This window comes from Rhinatrema bivittatum, chromosome 3 (genome assembly GCF_901001135.1).
Source record: "Rhinatrema bivittatum chromosome 3, aRhiBiv1.1, whole genome shotgun sequence".
NCBI classification, from domain to species: domain Eukaryota; kingdom Metazoa; phylum Chordata; class Amphibia; order Gymnophiona; family Rhinatrematidae; genus Rhinatrema; species Rhinatrema bivittatum.
The window spans coordinates 328,107,849-328,130,251 of NC_042617.1; the positions used below are offsets into that span (position 1 = coordinate 328,107,849).

At 44.8% G+C, this 22,403-nt stretch overlaps 1 protein-coding gene across 1 annotated transcript in view; it reads left to right on the forward strand.

Moving 5' to 3' along the window:
• Positions 1 to 17,720, forward strand: part of BEND3 (BEN domain containing 3) — a 35,395-nt gene extending 17,675 nt beyond the window's left edge. The window contains exon 4 of the mRNA XM_029595319.1: positions 12,230 to 17,720. Within this exon, the coding sequence (XP_029451179.1) occupies positions 12,230 to 14,485 (2,256 nt within the window). The 3' untranslated portion in view covers positions 14,486 to 17,720. The remainder of the gene's footprint in view (positions 1 to 12,229) is intronic.
• Positions 17,721 to 22,403: the final 4,683 nt, after the last annotated feature.

The window sequence follows — 22,403 nt, forward strand, 5'->3', positions numbered from 1 at the left end:
AATCAGGGAAGCTAACTGATTTGGCAGTGCAATAATTTATTTATGGTTTTTATATACCGGGAGTTCCTGTATACAATACATATCACTCCGGTTCACAGGTAACAGTAAAAACTACTGCCGGATGGCAGTTTACATGTAACAAATCTTGGAACAAATCAAACAATTGATCTATAATAAAGAAAACAAACTAAGCTCAACTTTAAGCATATAAATAAGGCAAATAATAATAATGAATAAATAAGGCAGAGAAAAATACATTAAAACCAAAGGACAGGGGTTGTTTTTTATCTTCTAGTTCTTAGCTCTCTGGGAATGCTTGCAGGAAGAGCCAAGTATTGAGTTTTGCCTTAAAAGTAGTATGGCACTAATAATAATGGGAGATTTCAATTACCACAAAGTCACAGGTGCAAGTAAAAGAATAGGGTTCCATTCAAAAATGTAAGATTCTTTATTAATCCAAAGTTTATAAATCTCTCATTAAGTACGGCAACTCCATACAGGTAACAGCAAGAAGAGGTAAAGTCCCCCGACACGGTCCCGTGTTTCGCGGAGGCTGCATCGGGAGGGATCAACAAAACGTTTATTCACATCTGTAATATAATATGCAGTAGCAAGGAACGGAACACAAAACTGCCATATGGTATATATAAACAAATGTGTACATACCTCTTAAAGTTTCACAGGAGCGCAATCGCCCTCAAAGTTTCAGATATTTAAATGACAAAAAAGGCGCGAAAGGTAACTCTCGCGGGATGCTGTGATTAGTGAGCTGACACCTGGAGGGCAAGACTCCGACCAGAATTTAATAAAACTGATACCACTCGATATCCTTGTTTAAACCAGAAGGGGCGACTGTGTGAAGGGTATATATCCATCGTTGCTCCTTCCGACCCAGTATGCCAGCAAAGTCCCCTCCCCGCAAGGGGGGCGAGATCACCTCCAATACCGAGAAGGAAAGGGCATCGATGGAGTGTGCCATCTCAAGCCAGTGGGACACCAGAGGCTCATCAACTCTGGATAGTCTTATATTTGAACAGTGTTCTATAATACGCGTTTTAACCATCCGGGAAGTCTTGCCCACATATAGCAATGAACAGGGGCACCTAATGACATAGATCACCTCTTTTGTACAGCAATCCGATTGAGAATTAAGTTTAAAAACCCGTCCAGTCAAAGGATGTGTGAATGTGGATGTAGATGATGTGTGCTTACACATCGTGCAGTGGCCACAGGGCTGATGGTGTCCACCCAGCCGGGGTGGTGACTGCACGGGCAAGGCAGTGTGTACCAGTCGATCTCTTAGGTTCGTAGCTCGTTTAAAAGTGAACCGTGGGGGGCCATGCATTAAGGTGTTCAAAGACAGAGATGACCAGTGACGTTTAATCATGGTGGCTATAGCCCTTCCCACTGTAGAGAATGGCAGGATACAATTATACGAGATCTCATCCGAATGCGTGGGCGGTGTAAAAAGCCATTCCCTGTGTGTATATAGTGCTCGCTTAAAAGCTTTCTTGATGACCCGCATAGGATAACCCCTTTCAGAAAACCGGTTAATCATATCTTGCGATTGAGACAAAAATTCTTGTCTAGTAGAGCACAGGCGTCGGAGTCTTAAAAACTGCCCCGTAGGGATATTATCCCGAAGTGTCCTGGGGTGAAAACTATTGTAAGCAAGCAGGGTATTCCGATCAGTATGTTTGCGAAAGAGTGTCGTCTCAAAATGATCCTCCACCCACCTGACAGTGATGTCAAGAAAAGATATACAAGTGGGATGGATACAATAGTTGAATTGAATGTGGGGATTAATCATATTTACCCAGTCCAAAAACATGAAGAACTGCATGTCCGTCCCTGTCCAGACAATAAAAATATCATCAATATAGCGTAGCCATACATGGATGAATTGAAACCATTCAGAAGAATAGATGTTAGATGTTTCATAATCATCCATGTATAGGCACGCAAGGCTAGGGGCCATGGTGGCCCCCATTGCGGTCCCCTTGATCTGCTGATATATTGTATCCTGAAATTTGAAAAAGTTTTTAGTGAGAGCCAATTCGGCTAATTGAATTAGAAATGATGTAGAGACTCTCTGAGGAGAAGGACGGGCATTCAAATATTTCTCAGTTACTGCAAGGGCATCGTGCTGGGGAATATTTGAATACAGGGACACCACATCCAGTGTGATAAGAGAGATCGTGGACTGTGGGGCAGGCAATTCAGATAATATTGTCATGAAATGAGAAGAATCCCTAACAAAGGATCTTATAGATGGTACCAGTGGACGTAGAAATACATCCACAAACTGTGATAAGGGCTCTAATAAAGAGCCGATGCCGGAAACGATCGGTCGTCCCGGGGGTTTTTTTAGGGCTTTATGTATTTTTGGAAGTACATAAAATAAGGGCATCACCGGATGGGTAGAAGTCAGGAATTTAGCTTCTTTACCCGTAATTATATGAGCCTCTAATGCTGACTGGACAATGAGTTTGATCTCTTGGCTCAACGTATCCGTAGGGTCCGATGGGAGGGGGACATAAAATGAGGTGTCTTCAAGTTGTCTTAGAACTTCCGCCTCATAGTCAGCTCTATCCAACACCACAGTCCCTCCCCCTTTGTCCGCTGGCTTAATAACTATAGAGCGGTCTCGAGCCAAGACATTAAGGGCATTAATCTCATCCTTAGTCAGATTGTATCTGATGTACTGGCGTTGTGAACAAATCAATGCTACATCTTGACACACTAAGCGTTCAAACGCTCCCAAAGAGACATCTCCAACCCCCGGAGGGGTCCATTTAGACTTCACCTGTACCACAGATAAATCAGAGGATGGAGGAAAGTCCTCAAAAAATAGTTTCAATTTAAGTGTCCGAAAAAACCGATGTAGGTGCACCAGTATATCAAATACATCGTTCCTCTGGGTAGGAACGAATGAGAGTCCACGGTGTAACACAGATAACTCACAAGACGATAATTCACGTGTAGAAAGGTTGAATACAGTGTCTTCCTCTATTGCCATGGATCCGTCTGAGTCCGGGGAGGGCGGGATGACCGTGGCTGTTGAGTGTGTTGTGATAAAGGGGCCGCTCGCTGCCGAAGTTGGCGTGTGTCCTGCTTGGGCTGAGGCTGGCCCGAATCTAAAAAAGCTGCAGCTATTGAGGAGTTTGATCTACAACTGGGAGAGTTCCAGGAGAATTTACAGAAATTTCGATCTGACCTTAAAGCGGTTAAATATAGTAAATTTCAAAGAGACGCAGGAGATTACCAAACCGGATACGTTTATAAATGGATGGCACAAAAGCCATCCAGGAAAGTCGCATTTGCCGACAGCTCCTCCTCGGGGGATTCCGCAGGGGAAGATCTTCGCGCTCCACGTACCCGGGGACAGAGTCGTCGTGCCCGTGGGGCTACGGCTGGAGATACTGCACGGTCCGTACCGGCTCCTACAATTGCACCGGCTCCTACAATTACTCCTGGCAACTTGCCACCGCCGCAGCCGTTTTCTGCCTCCTCCAGATACTCCTCAATAGCTGCAGCTTTTTTAGATTCGGGCCAGCCTCAGCCCAAGCAGGACACACGCCAACTTCGGCAGCGAGCGGCCCCTTTATCACAACACACTCAACAGCCACGGTCATCCCGCCCTCCCCGGACTCAGACGGATCCATGGCAATAGAGGAAGACACTGTATTCAACCTTTCTACACGTGAATTATCGTCTTGTGAGTTATCTGTGTTACACCGTGGACTCTCATTCGTTCCTACCCAGAGGAACGATGTATTTGATATACTGGTGCACCTACATCGGTTTTTTCGGACACTTAAATTGAAACTATTTTTTGAGGACTTTCCTCCATCCTCTGATTTATCTGTGGTACAGGTGAAGTCTAAATGGACCCCTCCGGGGGTTGGAGATGTCTCTTTGGGAGCGTTTGAACGCTTAGTGTGTCAAGATGTAGCATTGATTTGTTCACAACGCCAGTACATCAGATACAATCTGACTAAGGATGAGATTAATGCCCTTAATGTCTTGGCTCGAGACCGCTCTATAGTTATTAAGCCAGCGGACAAAGGGGGAGGGACTGTGGTGTTGGATAGAGCTGACTATGAGGCGGAAGTTCTAAGACAACTTGAAGACACCTCATTTTATGTCCCCCTCCCATCGGACCCTACGGATACGTTGAGCCAAGAGATCAAACTCATTGTCCAGTCAGCATTAGAGGCTCATATAATTACGGGTAAAGAAGCTAAATTCCTGACTTCTACCCATCCGGTGATGCCCTTATTTTATGTACTTCCAAAAATACATAAAGCCCTAAAAAAACCCCCGGGACGACCGATCGTTTCCGGCATCGGCTCTTTATTAGAGCCCTTATCACAGTTTGTGGATGTATTTCTACGTCCACTGGTACCATCTATAAGATCCTTTGTTAGGGATTCTTCTCATTTCATGACAATATTATCTGAATTGCCTGCCCCACAGTCCACGATCTCTCTTATCACACTGGATGTGGTGTCCCTGTATTCAAATATTCCCCAGCACGATGCCCTTGCAGTAACTGAGAAATATTTGAATGCCCGTCCTTCTCCTCAGAGAGTCTCTACATCATTTCTAATTCAATTAGCCGAATTGGCTCTCACTAAAACTTTTTCAAATTTCAGGATACAATATATCAGCAGATCAAGGGGACCGCAATGGGGGCCACCATGGCCCCTAGCCTTGCGTGCCTATACATGGATGATTATGAAACATCTAACATCTATTCTTCTGAATGGTTTCAATTCATCCATGTATGGCTACGCTATATTGATGATATTTTTATTGTCTGGACAGGGACGGACATGCAGTTCTTCATGTTTTTGGACTGGGTAAATATGATTAATCCCCACATTCAATTCAACTATTGTATCCATCCCACTTGTATATCTTTTCTTGACATCACTGTCAGGTGGGTGGAGGATCATTTTGAGACGACACTCTTTCGCAAACATACTGATCGGAATACCCTGCTTGCTTACAATAGTTTTCACCCCAGGACACTTCGGGATAATATCCCTACGGGGCAGTTTTTAAGACTCCGACGCCTGTGCTCTACTAGACAAGAATTTTTGTCTCAATCGCAAGATATGATTAACCGGTTTTCTGAAAGGGGTTATCCTATGCGGGTCATCAAGAAAGCTTTTAAGCGAGCACTATATACACACAGGGAATGGCTTTTTACACCGCCCACGCATTCGGATGAGATCTCGTATAATTGTATCCTGCCATTCTCTACAGTGGGAAGGGCTATAGCCACCATGATTAAACGTCACTGGTCATCTCTGTCTTTGAACACCTTAATGCATGGCCCCCCACGGTTCACTTTTAAACGAGCTACGAACCTAAGAGATCGACTGGTACACACTGCCTTGCCCGTGCAGTCACCACCCCGGCTGGGTGGACACCATCAGCCCTGTGGCCACTGCACGATGTGTAAGCACACATCATCTACATCCACATTCACACATCCTTTGACTGGACGGGTTTTTAAACTTAATTCTCAATCGGATTGCTGTACAAAAGGGGTGATCTATGTCATTAGGTGCCCCTGTTCATTGCTATATGTGGGCAAGACTTCCCGGATGGTTAAAACGCGTATTATAGAACACTGTTCAAATATAAGACTATCCAGAGTTGATGAGCCTCTGGTGTCCCACTGGCTTGAGATGGCACACTCCATCGATGCCCTTTCCTTCTCGGTATTGGAGGTGATCTCGCCCCCCTTGCGGGGAGGGGACTTTGCTGGCATACTGGGTCGGAAGGAGCAACGATGGATATATACCCTTCACACAGTCGCCCCTTCTGGTTTAAACAAGGATATCGAGTGGTATCAGTTTTATTAAATTCTGATCGGAGTCTTGCCCTCCAGGTGTCAGCTCACTAATCACAGCATCCCGCGAGAGTTACCTTTCGCGCCTTTTTTGTCATTTAAATATCTGAAACTTTGAGGGCGATTGCGCTCCTGTGAAACTTTAAGAGGTATGTACACATTTGTTTATATATACCATATGGCAGTTTTGTGTTCCGTTCCTTACTACTGCATATTATATTACAGATGTGAATAAACGTTTTGTTGATCCCTCCCGATGCAGCCTCCGCGAAACACGGGACCGTGTCGGGGGACTTTACCTCTTCTTGCTGTTACCTGTATGGAGTTGCCGTACTTAATGAGAGATTTATAAACTTTGGATTAATAAAGAATCTTACATTTTTGAATGGAACCCTATTCTTTTACTTGCACCTGTGACTTTGTGGACTTGTTTTATGTGCAAGATTGCTTCTGTATATTTCTAGATTTCAATTACCCCAATATTGACTGGATAAATGTTACATCAGGACTTGCTGGAGACATAAAGTTCCTGGATTTAATAAACGACTGCTTCATGGAGCAATTGGTTCAGGAAACAATGAGAGAGGGAGCTATTTTAGATTTAATTCTTAATAGAATGCAGGATTTGGTGGGAGAGGTAACGGTGGTGGGTCCACTTGGCAGTAGTGATCAGAACATGATCAAATTTAAACTAATAACTGGAAGGGGGACAATAAGTAAATCTACAGCTCTAACACTAAATTTTCAAAAGGAAACTTTGATAAAATGAGGAAAACAGAAAAAAAATGAAAGGTGCAGCTACAAAGGTTAAAAGTGTTCAACAGGCATAGACATTGTTTAAAAATACAATCTATATCGCTGTCTAGATGTATTCCACGCATTAAGAAAGATGGAAGGAAGGCAAAACGATTACCGGTATGGTTAAAATGTGAGGTGAAAGAGGCTAGTTTAGCCAAAAAAAATCCTTCAAAAATTGGAAGAAGGATCCATCTGAAGAAAATAGGATAAATCATAAGCATTGTCAAGTTAAGTATAAAACATTGATAAGACAGGCGAGGAGAGAATTTGAAATGAAGTTGGCCGTAGAGGCAAAAACTCATAATAAAAACTTTTTAAAATATATCCGAAGCAAGAAACCTGTGAGGGAGTTGGTTGGATCGTTAGATGACTGAGGGGTTAAAGGGACTCTTAGAGAAGATAAGGCCGTTGCAGAAAGACTGAATGAATTCTTTGCTTCCATGTTTATTAATGAGGATGTTGGGGAGATACCAGTTCCGGAGATGGTTTTCAAGGGTGATGAGTCAGACAAACTGAACCAAATCACTGAACCTGAGAGATGTAGTAGGCCAGATTGACAAACTAAAGATTAGCATATCACCTGGACCAGTTGGTATGCAACCTAGGGTAATGAAGGAACTCAAAAATAAAATTTCTGATCTATTAGTTAAAATTTGTAACATCATTAAAATCATCCATTGTACCTGAAGACTGGAGGGTGGCCAATGTAACCTCAATATTTAAAAAGGGTTCCGGGAAACTATAGACAAGTGAGCCTGACTTCAGTGCTGGGAAAAATAGTAGAAACTATTCTAAAGATCAAAATCGTAGAGCATATAGAAAGACATGGTTTAATAGAACACAGTCAACATGGATTTACCCAAGGGAAGTCTTGCCTAACAAATCTGCTTCATTTTTTTGAAGGGGTTAATACACATGTGGATATAGGTGAACCGGTAGTAGTGTATTTGGATTTTTAGAAGGTATTTGACAAAGTCCCTCATGAGAGGCTTCTAAGAAAACTAAAAAGTCAGGGGGTAGAAGGCGATGTCCTTTCGTGGATTACAAACTGGTTAAAAGACAGGAAACAGAGTAGGATTAAATGGTCAATTTTCTCAGTGGAAAAGGGTAAACAGTGGAGTCCCTCAGGGATCTGTACTTGGACCAGTGCTTTTCAATATATTTATAAATGATTTGGAAAGGAATACGATGAGTGAGGTTATCAGATTTGCGGATGATACAAAATTATTCAGAGTAGTTAAATCTCAAACGGATTGTGATACATTACAGGAGGACCTTGTAAGACTGGAAGATTGGGCATCCAAATGGCAGATGAAATTTAATGTGGATAAGTGCAAGGTGTTGCATATAGGGAAAAATAACCCTTGCTGTAGTTACATGATGTTAGGTTCCATATTAGGAGCTACCACCCAGGAAAAAGATCTAGGCATCATAGTAGATAATACTTTTAAATCATCGGCTCAGTGTGCTGCAGCAGTCAAAAAAGCAAACAGAATGTTAGGAATTATTAGGAAGGGAATGGTTAATACAACAGAAAATGTCATAATTCAGTATTCAAGGTGAGACCGCACCTTGAATACTGTGTACAATTCTGGTCGCCGCATCTCAAAAAAGATATAGTTGCGATGGAGAAGGTACAGAAAAGGACAACCAAAATGATAAAGGGGATGGAACAGCTCCCTATGAGGAAAGGCTGAAGAGGTTAGGGCTGTTCAGCTTGCAGAAGAGACAGCTGAGGGGAGATATGATAGAGGTCTTTAAAATCATGAGAGGTCTTGAATGAGTAGATGTGAATCAGTTATTTACACTTTCAGATAATAGAAGGACTAGGGGGCAGTCCATGAAGTTAGCAAGTAGCACATTTAATTCTAATCAGAGAAAATTCTTTTTCACTCAATGCACAATTAAGCTCTGGAATTTGTTGCCCGAGGATGTGGTTAGTGCAGTTAATGTAGTTGGGTTCAAATGGCCTCTACTATTACTAGCATCAGTAGCATGGGATCTTCTTGGTGTTTGAGAACTTGCCAGGTTCTTGTAGCCTGGTTTGGCCTCTGTTGGAAACAGGATGCTGGGCTTGATGGACCCTTGGTCTGACCCAGCATGGCAATTTCTTATGTTCTAATGGTGCCAATATCTGCACGTCATCAACATAGATAAATGTGCTGAACCCAGCATCGCAAACTAGCTTCCCTAACTGAACCAGAGATATGTTAAATAGTACTGGGGAAGGGTGACCCTTGAGGAATACCCCATTTTACTTCCTTCACGCTCGAGGTTTCTCCCTTCAATACCGCCATCTGTTTTCTATTTTGTAAACAACTCTTCACCCATTTTAGTATCTTGTTTTTCAGTCCTATAGATTTACATCATTGTAACAATAGAGTGGTCCACCAGGTCAGATGCACCAGAGTGAGCCAAAAGGATCAAAAATGCATTTCCCCCTTTATCTAACCTAGGAAGAATTTCATCCATTAGAGAAACAAGGTTTCTGTGCCACACCCTCTTCTCCAGCCAGCCTGAGCTGGATCCAGTACTTCCTCCTGTTCCAAGAAGGAAGAAATTGGTCTGGTTAGCACCCTCTCTAAGAGCTTAGCAGGGAGAGGTAAATTAGAGAGAGAGCGATAGTTACTACAAAGCCGAAGATCCAGATTGGCATTCTTCAGAAGGAGGGACCTGACTTCTGTCTTACAGTTCTGTAGAACAATACCCTCTCCAATGTGTTGCAGATATCTCAAAATGCTATTGGAACAGCCTTGGATAAGCCATGGTGGGCAGGGGTCCAGAGAAACATTAGAAGGTTTCACTTGAGACAAACACAGTTTCAGTTCTTTCAAAGAGATAGACTCAAAATCCTTCATAAATACCTGCGAACCATTTTCCTCTTCCAAGGAAATTAAGCAAACCAATTCTGCTTCCCTCTTAATCTGGGAATCATCTTTATGTCCCATCAGTTTTCTTAGACCGACCACCTTCATTCTGTTTTAGGCTGTTTACCAGCACTGCCACCTTATCAAGAAAGAAAACGGATAAGGTTCAGAGTTTGGTGCATCCTCATGGAGCAGTGTCTTCCGGAATTTAACCCCAAGGACAGAATTCATGATACCAACAAGAACTCTGGGGTTATTATTAGTAGATTCAATCATACAAGACCCCCCCACTCAGATCCCTCCCACACCCAGTGATCCCAGTGTGGCCATCGCCCAGACAACCAGCCTTTCAGCTAGCCGCTTGCCTCTGCCATATTCCCCCTCTCTAGGGTAGACATGTCCAGATTGCTTTCAGTTTTCCTTCTTTTCCAAGTTTTTGTGTCTTATTTATTTATTTATCAAATTTTTTATACCATCGTTCAGACATGCCATCACAACGGTTTACGTTTAAAAGAATAACATACCTAGTTACAAACTAAAAGTCAAGTTAATATTAAAGTTAAGAAAAATAAAAGGCACAATTTTTGGCATAAAATTCTTAGATAAAATATCATGTAAAAGAGTTAAATATCAAGAACTAAGGTAAAACATACAAGTCAGGTTCCCCCACGCTATTCTCCTCTTTTGTCCTACCTCCCATTTGTTTCCCCCAGCCTCTCCTGCTTCATGTGGTCCAGTAACGGGCGTCATCGCAGCCTCCTCTTCTCTGTACAGACAGTTGCTGTTTTCCACCACAGGCGGCACCAGTTTCTCTTTCCTCTTGTTCCATAGTGATTGATTCTGTATCCCCACCCCCAAGCTCACTCTCTGCGTTTCTGGCGTTCCCTGACACTGTGCTGGCACTTGGGAGGAAGATCCTTGACCCCTTTGCTCACTGTCTCTCTCTAATGGTGGAGCCTGTGGAAGGGGATCTATGATCAACACGATCACTGTCTTTGGCTTTGCCCTGTCGGGGGTCCGAGGCAGGGATCCTTGACCCCTGCACTCACCATCTCTCTGCTCCTGGAACCCGTGGACAGGATTCCCAACCCCCACACTCAAAGTAACATAGCATAATAGATGAAGACAGAAAAAAACGATTGGCCCATCTAGTCTGCCTAGTTATTCCTGCCCGCACTGCTGCCAGCCGTAGAGCGTGACCGCTCATAGGATCTCTCCTTATTCAGAACAGTTTCCGTCATCTTTCTTTTCTGTACCCCATCATCTTAGGTAGATGAGCTTACAGGATCCCCTGTTTAGTTTCACAACCAGCATGTTTCCCCCTCGCCATGTCTAACCAAGCTTTGTAATAACCTAAATGCCCAAACACCCACCTCCTAGGTCCCCGTGGCCTTTCCGGATGGTACCCTGTCACCACCAACCTGCCATGCTGACCCCCGCTAGCCTTAAGCGAGTTGTACCTTTGTTTACATAATTGCAAATTTAACAATAATGATCCTCATATCACGTCGTATTGTTTTTCTGTATACAATGGTCGGTCGTCAGAGATCCTACACCAGTCATAGTTCAAGTTGAGCCTGCCATGACTGAGGTTGACCTCTCTCACTCTCCTCCTGGGATGCAGGGAGAGGAGGTCCTCAGTTGCAGGCTTGGGGATGCATCCTGGATCTCGAATGAACTGCTTCTGCACTATTGGGGCAGGGAACCTCGACACCCTCCCCCTCATGCGCCCCCTCTCTCTTCACCTGCAGCTGGTGCTGTAGGTGTAACAGATGCCGCACAGACTTTTTCCGATTGTTTTTTTTAGACTCTCATCTTTTTTTCCAAAAAAAAAAAAAAAAATCACAGTTCTTTTTGTCCAGACTAAGGCTTTTTTTTTTTTTACTCTTTCCAAAGACTCCGCAACTATGTGTAGGGCAACAGGAAGTGCTCTAACAGAGCATCAACACAAATGGTGTGAGTTCCTTTTAAACATATAGATACTGGCAGGGTGTGGGACTTCTGACCACACATTAAAGAACCCTGAAAGGGAACAGACCTGAGGGATGTGGGCTAAAAACAGGGGAGGGGGTTAGTCCCATTGTACAGGCAGGCATCGGCCGAGAATGCTGAAAGGAGATCAGTCTATCCCAGTACCACAGGTGAGAGGATAAAGATTTCTATTCATACTCTTTTAAGTCGCTGTCTGTGGATTCTCTCTGAGGCCGCCAGCCAGATAACTCAAGTTATCCGCTTTAATGAACATTTGGCTACTAAGCCAGCTATCTTATTATCTGGTTAAAATTTAAGCGGATAACTTAGGAGCATTTCCAGGATGAGTTATGTTAGCTGGATAAGTTTTCCAGCTAACTCCAATGTTTAGAGTTAGCGGACAATTTAGCCAGCTAAGTCTGGTTGAGCTGAAGATCTTGTCCTAAAGTTAGCCGGACAAAGTAAGCTGGCTAACTTCAAGATAGCCGGCTAATATTCAGTAGTGCAGCTGAACTATTGACTATATCTCCAAAGTTAGCCAGATAAGTTTATCTGCTATCCGGACAGTGACTGAATAGGGACCTCTGTAGAATTAATTCCCTGCATTTAACTCTGTGTGGTTTTATTGCATATATCTGTGTTATGGCTGTAAGATGAGTTTGAGATGGCACAGCGTGAATAACGGAGCTGACAGGATTAAAGGAAAGCTTGTTTTGTTTATTCACAGAGCCTGCTGTCCTGCATAAAGCACAGAGACATCAACTCTCCCACGTCGGGGTGCCTGGATCAGTCAAGCAAGGTCGTAAGTTCCAGCACCACGCTCCTCGGGGACGGAGATGAGCCTCCCGGCAAGATCACTGCCACCGCCTCCTACAAGAAGCCGTTGTATGGCATCTCACACAAAATCACAGAGAAGAAAATCCCACCCGGGTCGGATCAGTTTGCTGCCTATGAGCTCTATGACAAAGTTGGCAGCACTGGCAACCCTTCCCCTCTGCGCTTGCTGAATGACCAGCACAAGCGGGAATCCAGTGGCAGCACTGCAGCGGCCACGGAGGCAGATCCCAACATCTTTACTCTGATCCAGAAGATGTTCTACACCCTCAACGCGCTGAGCTCCAACATGTCGCAGCTGCACAGCAAGGTGGACCTGCTATCCCTGGAGGTGAACCGTATCAAGAGGAAGGTGAGCCCGGTGGAGCCCGTCGCCGAGTTCCAGCCGCCCCCCGAGTACCAGCTGACCAGCGCAGAGCTGAAGCAAGTGCTGGAGCAGAGCGCCTCCGCCGGGGACCTGGCATGCCGATTGCTGGTGCAACTCTTCCCCGAGCTGTTTGGTGAGGATGGCTTCGGGCAGGGCTGCAGCACCTGCGGCTTTCCAGGGAGGAGGAAGCTGGAGTCCCTGCATCTGCAGCTCATCCGGAGCTATGTGGAGGCCTGCTATCCGTCTGTGAAGAGCGCCCAAATCTGGCAAGTGGAGTGCCTGCCGCAGGTCAATGACTTCTTCAGCCGCTTCTGGGCCCAGAGGGAGATGGAAGGGGGCCAACAGCAGGGCATCCAGCCACCCGCTTTTTACCAAGCTGAAGAAGTGGACACAGTGCACTTTATTGAGGACAAGGAGCAGGAGGAAGCTCTGTCCTTGGACCAAAACGATGCCAGCATCTCCGAGTACACCCTGGATGCCCAGGACATCAACGAGTTCTTGGATGAGGCCTCCTCTCCAGGTGAGTTTGCGGTGTTCCTGCTGCACCGGTTCTTCCCCGAGCTTTTTGATCAGCGGAAGTTGGCTGAGGGCTACAGCTGCTATGGGGGCCCCGAGAAGCTCCCACTGGATCCTCACCGGCTCCAGATGGTCCGCAGATACACAGAGATCTATTTCCCTGATGTGCAGGAGGAGGAGGCCTGGCTGCAGCAATGTGCCCAGCGGCTGGACGATGAATTGGAGAGCATCTACGTGGACAGCAGTGACTGTGAGGAGATTCAAGATGATTGCTATGACTCTTCCAGCCTGCCCGAAGATGTGTCCGTGGTGAAAATTGAAGATGGCTACGAGTATGAAAGGCCTGGGCGTCGGTCCAAGAAGATTTGGCTGGTGCCCGTGGACTTCGACAAGATTGATTTCTCACCACCCGAATTCGAGGTGCCCATACCAGAGTACATGCTCAGCAAGGAGCAGATGAGGGTCATCTATGAGAGCAGCCTGTCCATTGGCAACTTTGCATCCCGCTTACTTGTGCACCTGTTCCCTGAGCTTTTCACACATGAAAACCTGAGGAAGCAGTACAACTGCAGCGGCTCCCTGGGCAAGAAGCAACTGGACCCTGTTAGGATCAAGCTGATTAGACACTACGTACAGCTCTTGTACCCAAGAGCCAGGAATGACAGGGTGTGGATGCTGGAGTTCGTGGGGAAGCTGGATGAGAGGTGCCGGCGCCGGGATACGGAGCAGCGGCGGTCCTACCAGCAGCAGCGGAAGGTGCATGTGCCAGGGCCCGAGAGGAGAGAATTCATGGCCTTCGAACTCAATCCAGACCGGTTCCGGGAGCTGCTGGAGGGGCCGCCGCTCCCGCCGGAACGGAGTAGCAAGGACTTCTGCAAGATCCCGCTGGACGAGCTGGCCGTGTTGCCCCCGGACTTCCCTGTGCCCTCCATCTACTTGCTGTCTGACAAGGAGGTGAGGGAGATTGTGCAGCAGAGCCTCTCGGTGGGGAACTTTGCCGCCCGGCTTCTGGTCAGGCTCTTCCCCGAGCTCTTCACGTCGGAGAACCTTCGGCTGCAGTATAACCACTCGGGGGCTTGCAACAAGAAGCAGCTAGACCCCGTGCGGCTGAGACTGATCCGGCACTACGTGGAAGCCGTTTACCCTGTGGAGAAGATGGAGGAGGTCTGGCATTATGAATGTATCCCGAGCATCGATGAGAGGTGTAGGCGACCTAATAGGAAAAAATGTGACATACTCAAGAAGGCCAAGAAAGCAAAGAAGTGAGCAAGCAGGGTCGCTCCTGGAACTGTGTAGGGGGTAGTAAGTTATTGGTGGGAGGCATACACCGTTCCAGGCTGAAATGCTGCATTTTTAATTTGAATTCTCTAGGACAGGGAAGCCGAAGAGGACTGCAGCAGTGGGGAATGGCTTTCTACTCATGTGCATACCTGGAAAACAAATTGTCAAACCTGGTAGATGCCTATACAGGAGGAAACTGAATTTTTGTATGGCAGAGCTGGCTATCTCTCTCTCTCTCTCTGTTTTAATTGATCAAAAAAATGTTCTAGTTTTCCAAATTCTTCAACACCCCCCCCCCCCCCTTTCTCCACACTGGGGCATTTTCCTCTTTCTTAAGAGCTTTCAGGCTTTGGATTAGAAATATTCACATAGAAAAGAGAGGACTGGAAATGACCATATGGGTTCAGGTAGTGCCCGTCCTCCCTCCCCTCAGGGCAAGATCCACTACGCCGTTTGTAACTCTGATGACAGAGACTTCACGTCTCTCTAGGTAACTGTGGCCAGTGCATGGTGACTCATAGGCCTGAATTTCCCTCTACTGTAACCTGTGTCCCCTACTTCTTATCCTGTCCTCAGTGGAGATGGAGGAGAACAGATCAGCATCCTCTCTAATCCTGCTGTTATGTATTTGAAGCCTGCTGTCACGTCAGCCCCCGCCATTGGGTGCTTTAATTTTTAAACTAAATTAATCCCACCCTTCCTCCCAGGTTGTAGTTACAGACCTTGGTTTTCAGTTTCCCTGGGAATTTATCACTGCTGATTATAACAAAAACAAAAATGGGAGGAAGCAGTCGACGAACCTGACTCATCATTTTTCCAGGTCAATCTCATTTTTTTAAATCAAAAGTCAAAATGTGCGCTGCGACAACACTTATGAGCGGATTGTAATTGGGATCAATTCAGGTAAATGGAGATACAAACAAGGAGAATACAGAATAACAAATGTTTCAAAAACAAATATAAAAAAAGTACACGACACTGTTGATATAACTGTATATTTTTCATTTATCTGTGTTGTATGTATATTTCTCCATCCGAACTAGGCTTTTTCTGTATTAAATATATTACAATGTTGATATTTTTATATATTTTTAATTGTTTTACTTGTGTTGTATGCATATCCCACTTTTGCCTCTTGCCGGTTGCTTTTATGTGGTTTTGGTTTACTGGTTTTGCTGGAAAACTCCTTTGTTCATGTTTTTTTCTTACAGGTTGTTTACTACTCTGTCAAGGTCAGCCTTTCTCCCTCCCGATGCAGCTCTGCGAAACACGGTCGTCCAGTGTCAGGGGACTGAACACGTTAATATCGATTTAGGCGACTATTGGTCAATCAATTAAATTCACATTTTTCTTTCTTGAATTAAAAGCAGTATTTGTTTTTGAAATATTTGTTATTCTGTATTCTCCTAGTTTGTATCTCCATTTACCTGACTTGTTCCCAATTACAGTCCACTCATAGGTGTTATCGCAGCATACATTTTGTCTTTTGGTGTGACATCTGTGCATTGGTCCATGATAATTTTGTGGTAATTAGCAATATCCTTTTTGACCTGGTTGGAATAAACAGTGATAAATTCTGAGGAAAAATTCAATGAAAACTGAAAACAAAGGTCCTTAGTCCAGCTTGATGTATATTCCGCTTTCGCAGGCACTTCCAAGCGGATTGCATTCCCAGGCTACTGTTTGTTGCTGTCCTCTGAACTTTCTCCAGAACACTCTCCATGTTGTTGAGGTGTTCGGCCCAACACTAGACACAGAGCTCCCGGCAAGGACTTTGCCCATGCTGACACAGACTGGTTATTTGGGTAAATGCGATGTGTACCCAGCCACCTCATGCAAGGATGGCTTTCACTGTTCCCCCACTCCCAGCTGAGGTGGAGTGCTTTGCTGATTGGAAGGTAATTCACCGATTTCCCCGAGGTGCTCCTTAAAATCTCTCTCCCCAAACAGGCACACCCGCAAACAGGCCTGGTCTTCAGGATAGCCAAAACATGCAAATTAGTCTTGCTCGGAGCCCACTTCTGCAATTCATAAACAATTTGTAATGGTTTGAAAAGGACAACCTATGTACCACCTTCCAAATGAGCAGCCCTGATGTCTAATAAATATTCATTTTGAATATCTTGAAAGTGGGAAGGTCTGGGGGGACTGGATTTGTGAATTACTGTGTTAATTAAAAAAAAAAATACAAACAAGCCAAGCACATCTGCTTTGAACTCAGGCTGCCCAGATCTCAAGAACATCCATGATTTCTGCTTGGGCCTCCATTTTAACAGAGAAGGCAGGAGAACCGATGTGATATGTAAAATCGAACACCGGTATATAAAAATAAATAAATAAATAAATAAATAAGCTTTTGCTCCTGGGCACAAAATGGCAGCCCAGAATCGCTGAGGCGTGTGATTCTACAATGAGTTGCCTTTTAAGTTTAGATTTAAGCTAGCATCTGTCTCGTCGGCCACTCACATCAGGCCTGCCTATTTGGAAGAGGCAAAGGTTGCCCCCTTTAAACCAGTCCAGATTAAGCGTCTGTAAATCGCATGAGCAGGTAAGCCAGGCATGGGTTTTGAAGATAGCGACTCCACTGATTAGGAAATGGTTTGATGCTGTGTTATCCCACTCTCCACTGTTCCCTCTTCTGTCCATTTTGACTTTTTTTTAATTATAAAGAAAAGATTTTTTTTAGTCGTCAAGCTCCTTTTCATGAGCAGATTTTCATAAAAACAGCTATTGAACAGTGAAAAGTTTTAGTAATTTACAATTATGGCAATTCTGATTTTTTTTTTTTTTTAAATGTATAATTCCAGATTTTTCTACTTTATTTTTAGAAGCCCTATGTCCATAGATTTGTCTGCAAAGCAGGCTGGTGTTAAAAGACAGGCAATGTGTAGCAGTCCTGGTTTTATTTTATTTTTTAATCCAAACACAAATGGAGTACCATGTTAACCTGCTAAAAATCAAATTAGTTGAAGGAAACGCAGTACAGTACTTAGGTTCCCTCTCGCACTGGGTGCACTAGAGCCTACAGACTTTGTCAGCCTGTCTCCCTATACTGTTTGTGTTAATTCCTTTAACAGCACATTAAATACCAATATACGGAAGTCAAGGAGGAAAGTTCCATGTGCCCAAATTTAAAGTGTATTTTTTTGAGAGGGTGTGGGAAACAAAATAGTATTTTGTGCTCCAATTTTTAAATAAAAAAAACACATTTTGAAGTCAAGTGCTTCTTCCTCGTGCCTGTCTTTTTTCAGATTTGGAAGTAGATGTAGATTTGTTTTTTCTTCTAGCAGGAGTTAATGTGCAGTGTCTTGGGATCTCTTGTCCCCTTGCATCAGAAGGCCTGCAGGTGAGTCATGTAACTGTGGAGTCACTGGGAAGACCAGTTAGTAAAAGCATGAAATGGTAAGAGCCTGAGGCGTAAAGCACAGGAAAATCGGAAGCCAAGGAGAAAAGAGCAGGAGGATGGTTGGGGGCATGGGGAAATGACGGTATTTTTTTTATTCAGTGTGTTCACAAAAAAAGTGGCTGTACAGGACCACAGGTGGCAGGAGTACAGCTCCATTTATGGAGGCAACGGTCATTCATAAACTATAAGAGATCACAGAAAGAGGAAGACAGATGACAATATCTGGAAAAGCTAGGAAAGTAGTCAGGAATGCAAAAATTCAAACAGAAAAAATAGCAAATACAGTAAAACAGGGGCATGACCTTTTTTTTTTTTTTTTTAGATATGTTAGTGATAGAAGGAAGTGCAAAAATGGCATTGTGAGACTCAAAATATGAAGGGAAGGAATATGCAGAGGCTGATGAGGAAAAAGCAAAATTGCTTAATAAATATTTCTGTTCAGTGTTCTCTGTGGAAGGGCCTGGAGCAGGCCCACATAAAACAAACACAAATAAGATTGGAAGTGAGGGAAACCTCAATCGATTTTCAGAACAGTCTGTTCATAAGGAGCTAATTAAAATAGATAAATCAATGGGACCGGATGGGATATATCTGAGGGTACTAAGGAAAATTAGAGATATCCTGGCAGCAAAACTAGCTGACATTTTCTATGCTTCTTTAGAGTTTGTAGTAGTCTAAGAGGACTGGAAATGGATGGATGTGATTCCTATTCATAAAAGTGGAAGGAGGAGGATGGGAACTACAGACCGGTTAGTCTGACCTCTGTGGTGAACAAACTAAGGGAACTGCTGCTAAAACAGGGGATAGTGCAGATTTTGGAATCCTATGGATTGCAAATCCGAGGCAGCGTGGTTTTACTAGAGGTAAATCTTATCAGACGAATCTGATCAATTTCTTTGATTGGGTAACCAGAGAGTTGGATCAAAGGAGAGTGCTAAATGTAGTGCACTTAGGGGTAGATTTTCAAAAAACGCGAATAGGCGTACTTTTGCTGGCGCATCAGGCGCAAGCAAAAGTACGCTGGATTTTAGTAGATACGCATGGAGCCGCGCGTATCCACTAAAATCCTGGATCGGCGCGCGCAAGGCTATGAATTCTGTATAGCCGGCGCGCGCCGAGCCGCGCTGCCTATCCCCATTCCCTCCAAGGCCGCTCCGAAATCGGAGCGGCCTTGGAGGGAATCCTCTAACGCCCTCCCCTCATCTTCCCCTCCCTTCCTCTATCTAACCCCCCCGCCCGGCCCTGTCTACACCCCCCCCCCCCCCCCTTACCTTTCTCCGGGGATTTACGCCTCCCGGAGGGAGAAGTAAATCCCCGCGCGCCAGCGGGCCTCTTGCGCGCCGGGCCGCGACCTGGGGGCGGGTACGGAGGGCGCGGCCACGCCCCGGACCGCCCTGGGCCGTAGCCATGCCCCGTACCCGCCCCCAAAACGCTGCTGACACGCCCCCGCAACACGCGACGACTGGGTCCGCCCCCGACACGCCCCCTCGGAGAACCCCGGGACTTACGCGAGTCCCGGGGCTCTGCGCGCGCCGGTAGGCCTATGTAAAATAGGCTCACCGGCGTGCAGGGCCCTGCTCGCCTAAATCCGCCCGGTTTTGGGCAGATTTAGGTGAGCAGGGCTCTGAAAATCCGCCCCTTAGATTTTAGCAGTCTTTGGCATGGTCCTGCACAGAAGACATGTAAATAAATTGAGTGCCCTTGGTATGGAATCTCGAGTGACTGGCTGAGTGGGAGATGACAAAGGGTAGTGGTAATTGAAGTTTTCTCTGAGGAGAGGGGTGGTACTAGTGGTGTGCCTCAGGGGATCACTCCTTGGACTGGTTCTTTTCAACATTTTTGTGAGTGACATAATGGAAGAATGGTTGGGAAAGGTTTATCTTTTTTGCCGATGATATCAAAATATGTAACAGGATAGACAGCCAGGAAGGTGTGGAAAACATGAGAAGGGATCTAGCGAAGCTTGAGGAATGGTCTGAGGTCTGGCAGCTAAAACTGAATGCTAAAAAATGCAGATTAATGCATTTAGAATACAAAAGCACAAGGGAAAGTTACAATATTAGAGGTGAAATTCTTCTAAACACAAAGGAAGAGCAGGATCTGGAGCTGGTTGTATCTGATGATTTTAAGGTAGCCAAAGAGATGGATAAAGTGACAGTAAAAGCCAGAAAGATGCTTGGCTGTATCAGGAGATTAATGGTCAGCAGAAAAAGAGAAGTCATAGGTCCCTGATGAGACCTTATTTTGGAATACTGTGTACAATGCTGGAGACTGCACATTCAAAAGGATATAAACAGGATGGAGCCTGTCCAGAGGGAGGCTACTAAAGTGGTCAGTAGTCTTCGTTCTAAAGCATAGGGGGATAGACTTAAGGATCTGGTCATGTACACGCTGGAGGAATGGCAAGATATGATAGAGACATTCAAATATCTCAAAAGTTTCCATGGAAAGGAGGCTCCAAAACGAGGAATCATGTGACGAGATTGAAAGGAGTTAGGAGTAATCTCAAGAGAGGTTTCTTTACAGAGAAGGGGGTACATGCATGGAACAGCCTCCCAGTGGAAGTGGTAGAGACAAAAACAAAGCTGAATTCAAGAAAGCATGGGATAAATACAGGGCATCTCTAAGGAAGTGATGGGAATTATAATGCTAAATTAATTGGGCGGCTGGGCAGATGAGATGGGCCATACAGTCTTTTTCTGCCATCCTGTTTCTGTTTCTATAGACACATTCAGATATCTTCAAAGTAAGAAGAATATATGAGGAAAAGCTTTTCAGAAAGGACACAAATGCTGTAGAACATGAGGTCATGATATGAGGCTCCAAGGAGGCAGATTGAAGAGCAACATCAGCAATTAGTTCTTCATGAAAAAGGTTATGGGTACATGGCACGGCCTCCGAGGGGTGGTGGTGGCGTCAAAACCAGTACGGGAATTCAAGAGAGCCTGGGATAAGCTTAGCAGGTCCATTGTTACAAAGAAGTGAGGGTAAGCTTGGGTCTATGGCATTGCACCAGGAATTAAATTGGGCAGACCAGATTGGCCTTATGTCCTTCCCTGCCATCTGGACGAGTTTCTGGAGGACAGGTCCATTAATAATCATTTGCCAGTTAGACTTGGATATCTCCACCCCTTACTTCTGCGAGCAAGCAGTAGGGAATGGCCTTTCCTGTTGGGTACTTCCAAGTAACATAGTAATGAGGGCAGAAAAAGTCCAAATGGTCCAGCCAGTCTGCCCAGCAAGCTTCTTATGGTAGTAACTGTCGTTACCCACAGGCCCTATGTTAAGGGTAGTAATATTAAAAATCAAAACAAAGCAACTGTCAAACCCATAACAAAATTACTGCTAGCAACATTTTACAGAACGAGCAGCCTTCCTGATTATTCATACAGGGCTGCTGCTTGAATGTGCTTTGCTTTTGGTCTTGGCCTAGGAAGCACTCCTTCCCTTTTTCCCTAATGTCTGATTATCAGTACCCCAAACCATAAATGTCAGGGCCCAGCGTTGGTTGTTGTCTGAATCCAATTCCCCTTTTCTTCCCCACTGCCGTCGATGCGGAGAGCAATGCTGCAGTTGCGTGAAAATCAAGTAATCTAATTGGTTAAGGGTAGTAAACCCCATGCCTTCTGTTAGGGGTAGGAGCCACCGTCCATCCTTGTTACCCCCAATGCTCCCTTTTCTTAATTTCCAACTCTAGACTTTAGGAGTCCACAGTGTTTACCCCATGCCTTTTTTAACTCATTTACTCTTTTTGTCTTCACCTCTTCTTCCAGAAGGGCATTCCAGGCATCCATCTTCCTCTCCTTGAAGAAATATTTCCTGTTGTTGGTTTTTTTCTCTCCCCTGAAGTTTCATATCATGATCCATAGTTCTACGGTTTGCTTTCTTCTGGAAAATGTTTGAGGGAACATGCATCATTAAAACCATTCAGGTATCTGAAGATCTGTATTATATCTCTCCTGCACCTCCTCTCTTCCAGGGTATACATATCAGATCATTCAGCTTCTCTGGTACAGACCCTACACTATATTGGTCACCCTTCTCTGGACCGCTTCAGTGCTAGCTCTATCTTTTTTCAGATACAGTCTCCAGAACTGAATATAGTATTCCAGGTGAGAACCTTGTACAGGTCCTTAGTGAGGCATTATCACCTCTTTTTTCTTACTGGTTATTCCTCATTCTATGCAGCCCAGCATTCTTCTGGCTTTAGCTATCGCCTTGTCACATTGCTTTGCCACATTCAGATCATCAGACACTATTACCCCAAGATCCCTCTCCCAGTTTGTGCACATTAATCTTTCACTCCCCATCACATACAGCTCTTTTGGATTACCGCACCCTAGATGCATGACTCTGCAGTTCTTGGCATTGCATGCCAGCTGCCAAGTCTTCAACCACTCTTCGAGTTTCTTAAATCACATTTCATTCTCTCTAGTAGTTCAGATGTGTCCACTCTGTTGCAGATCTTAATATCATCCACAAATAAAACCAACTTTA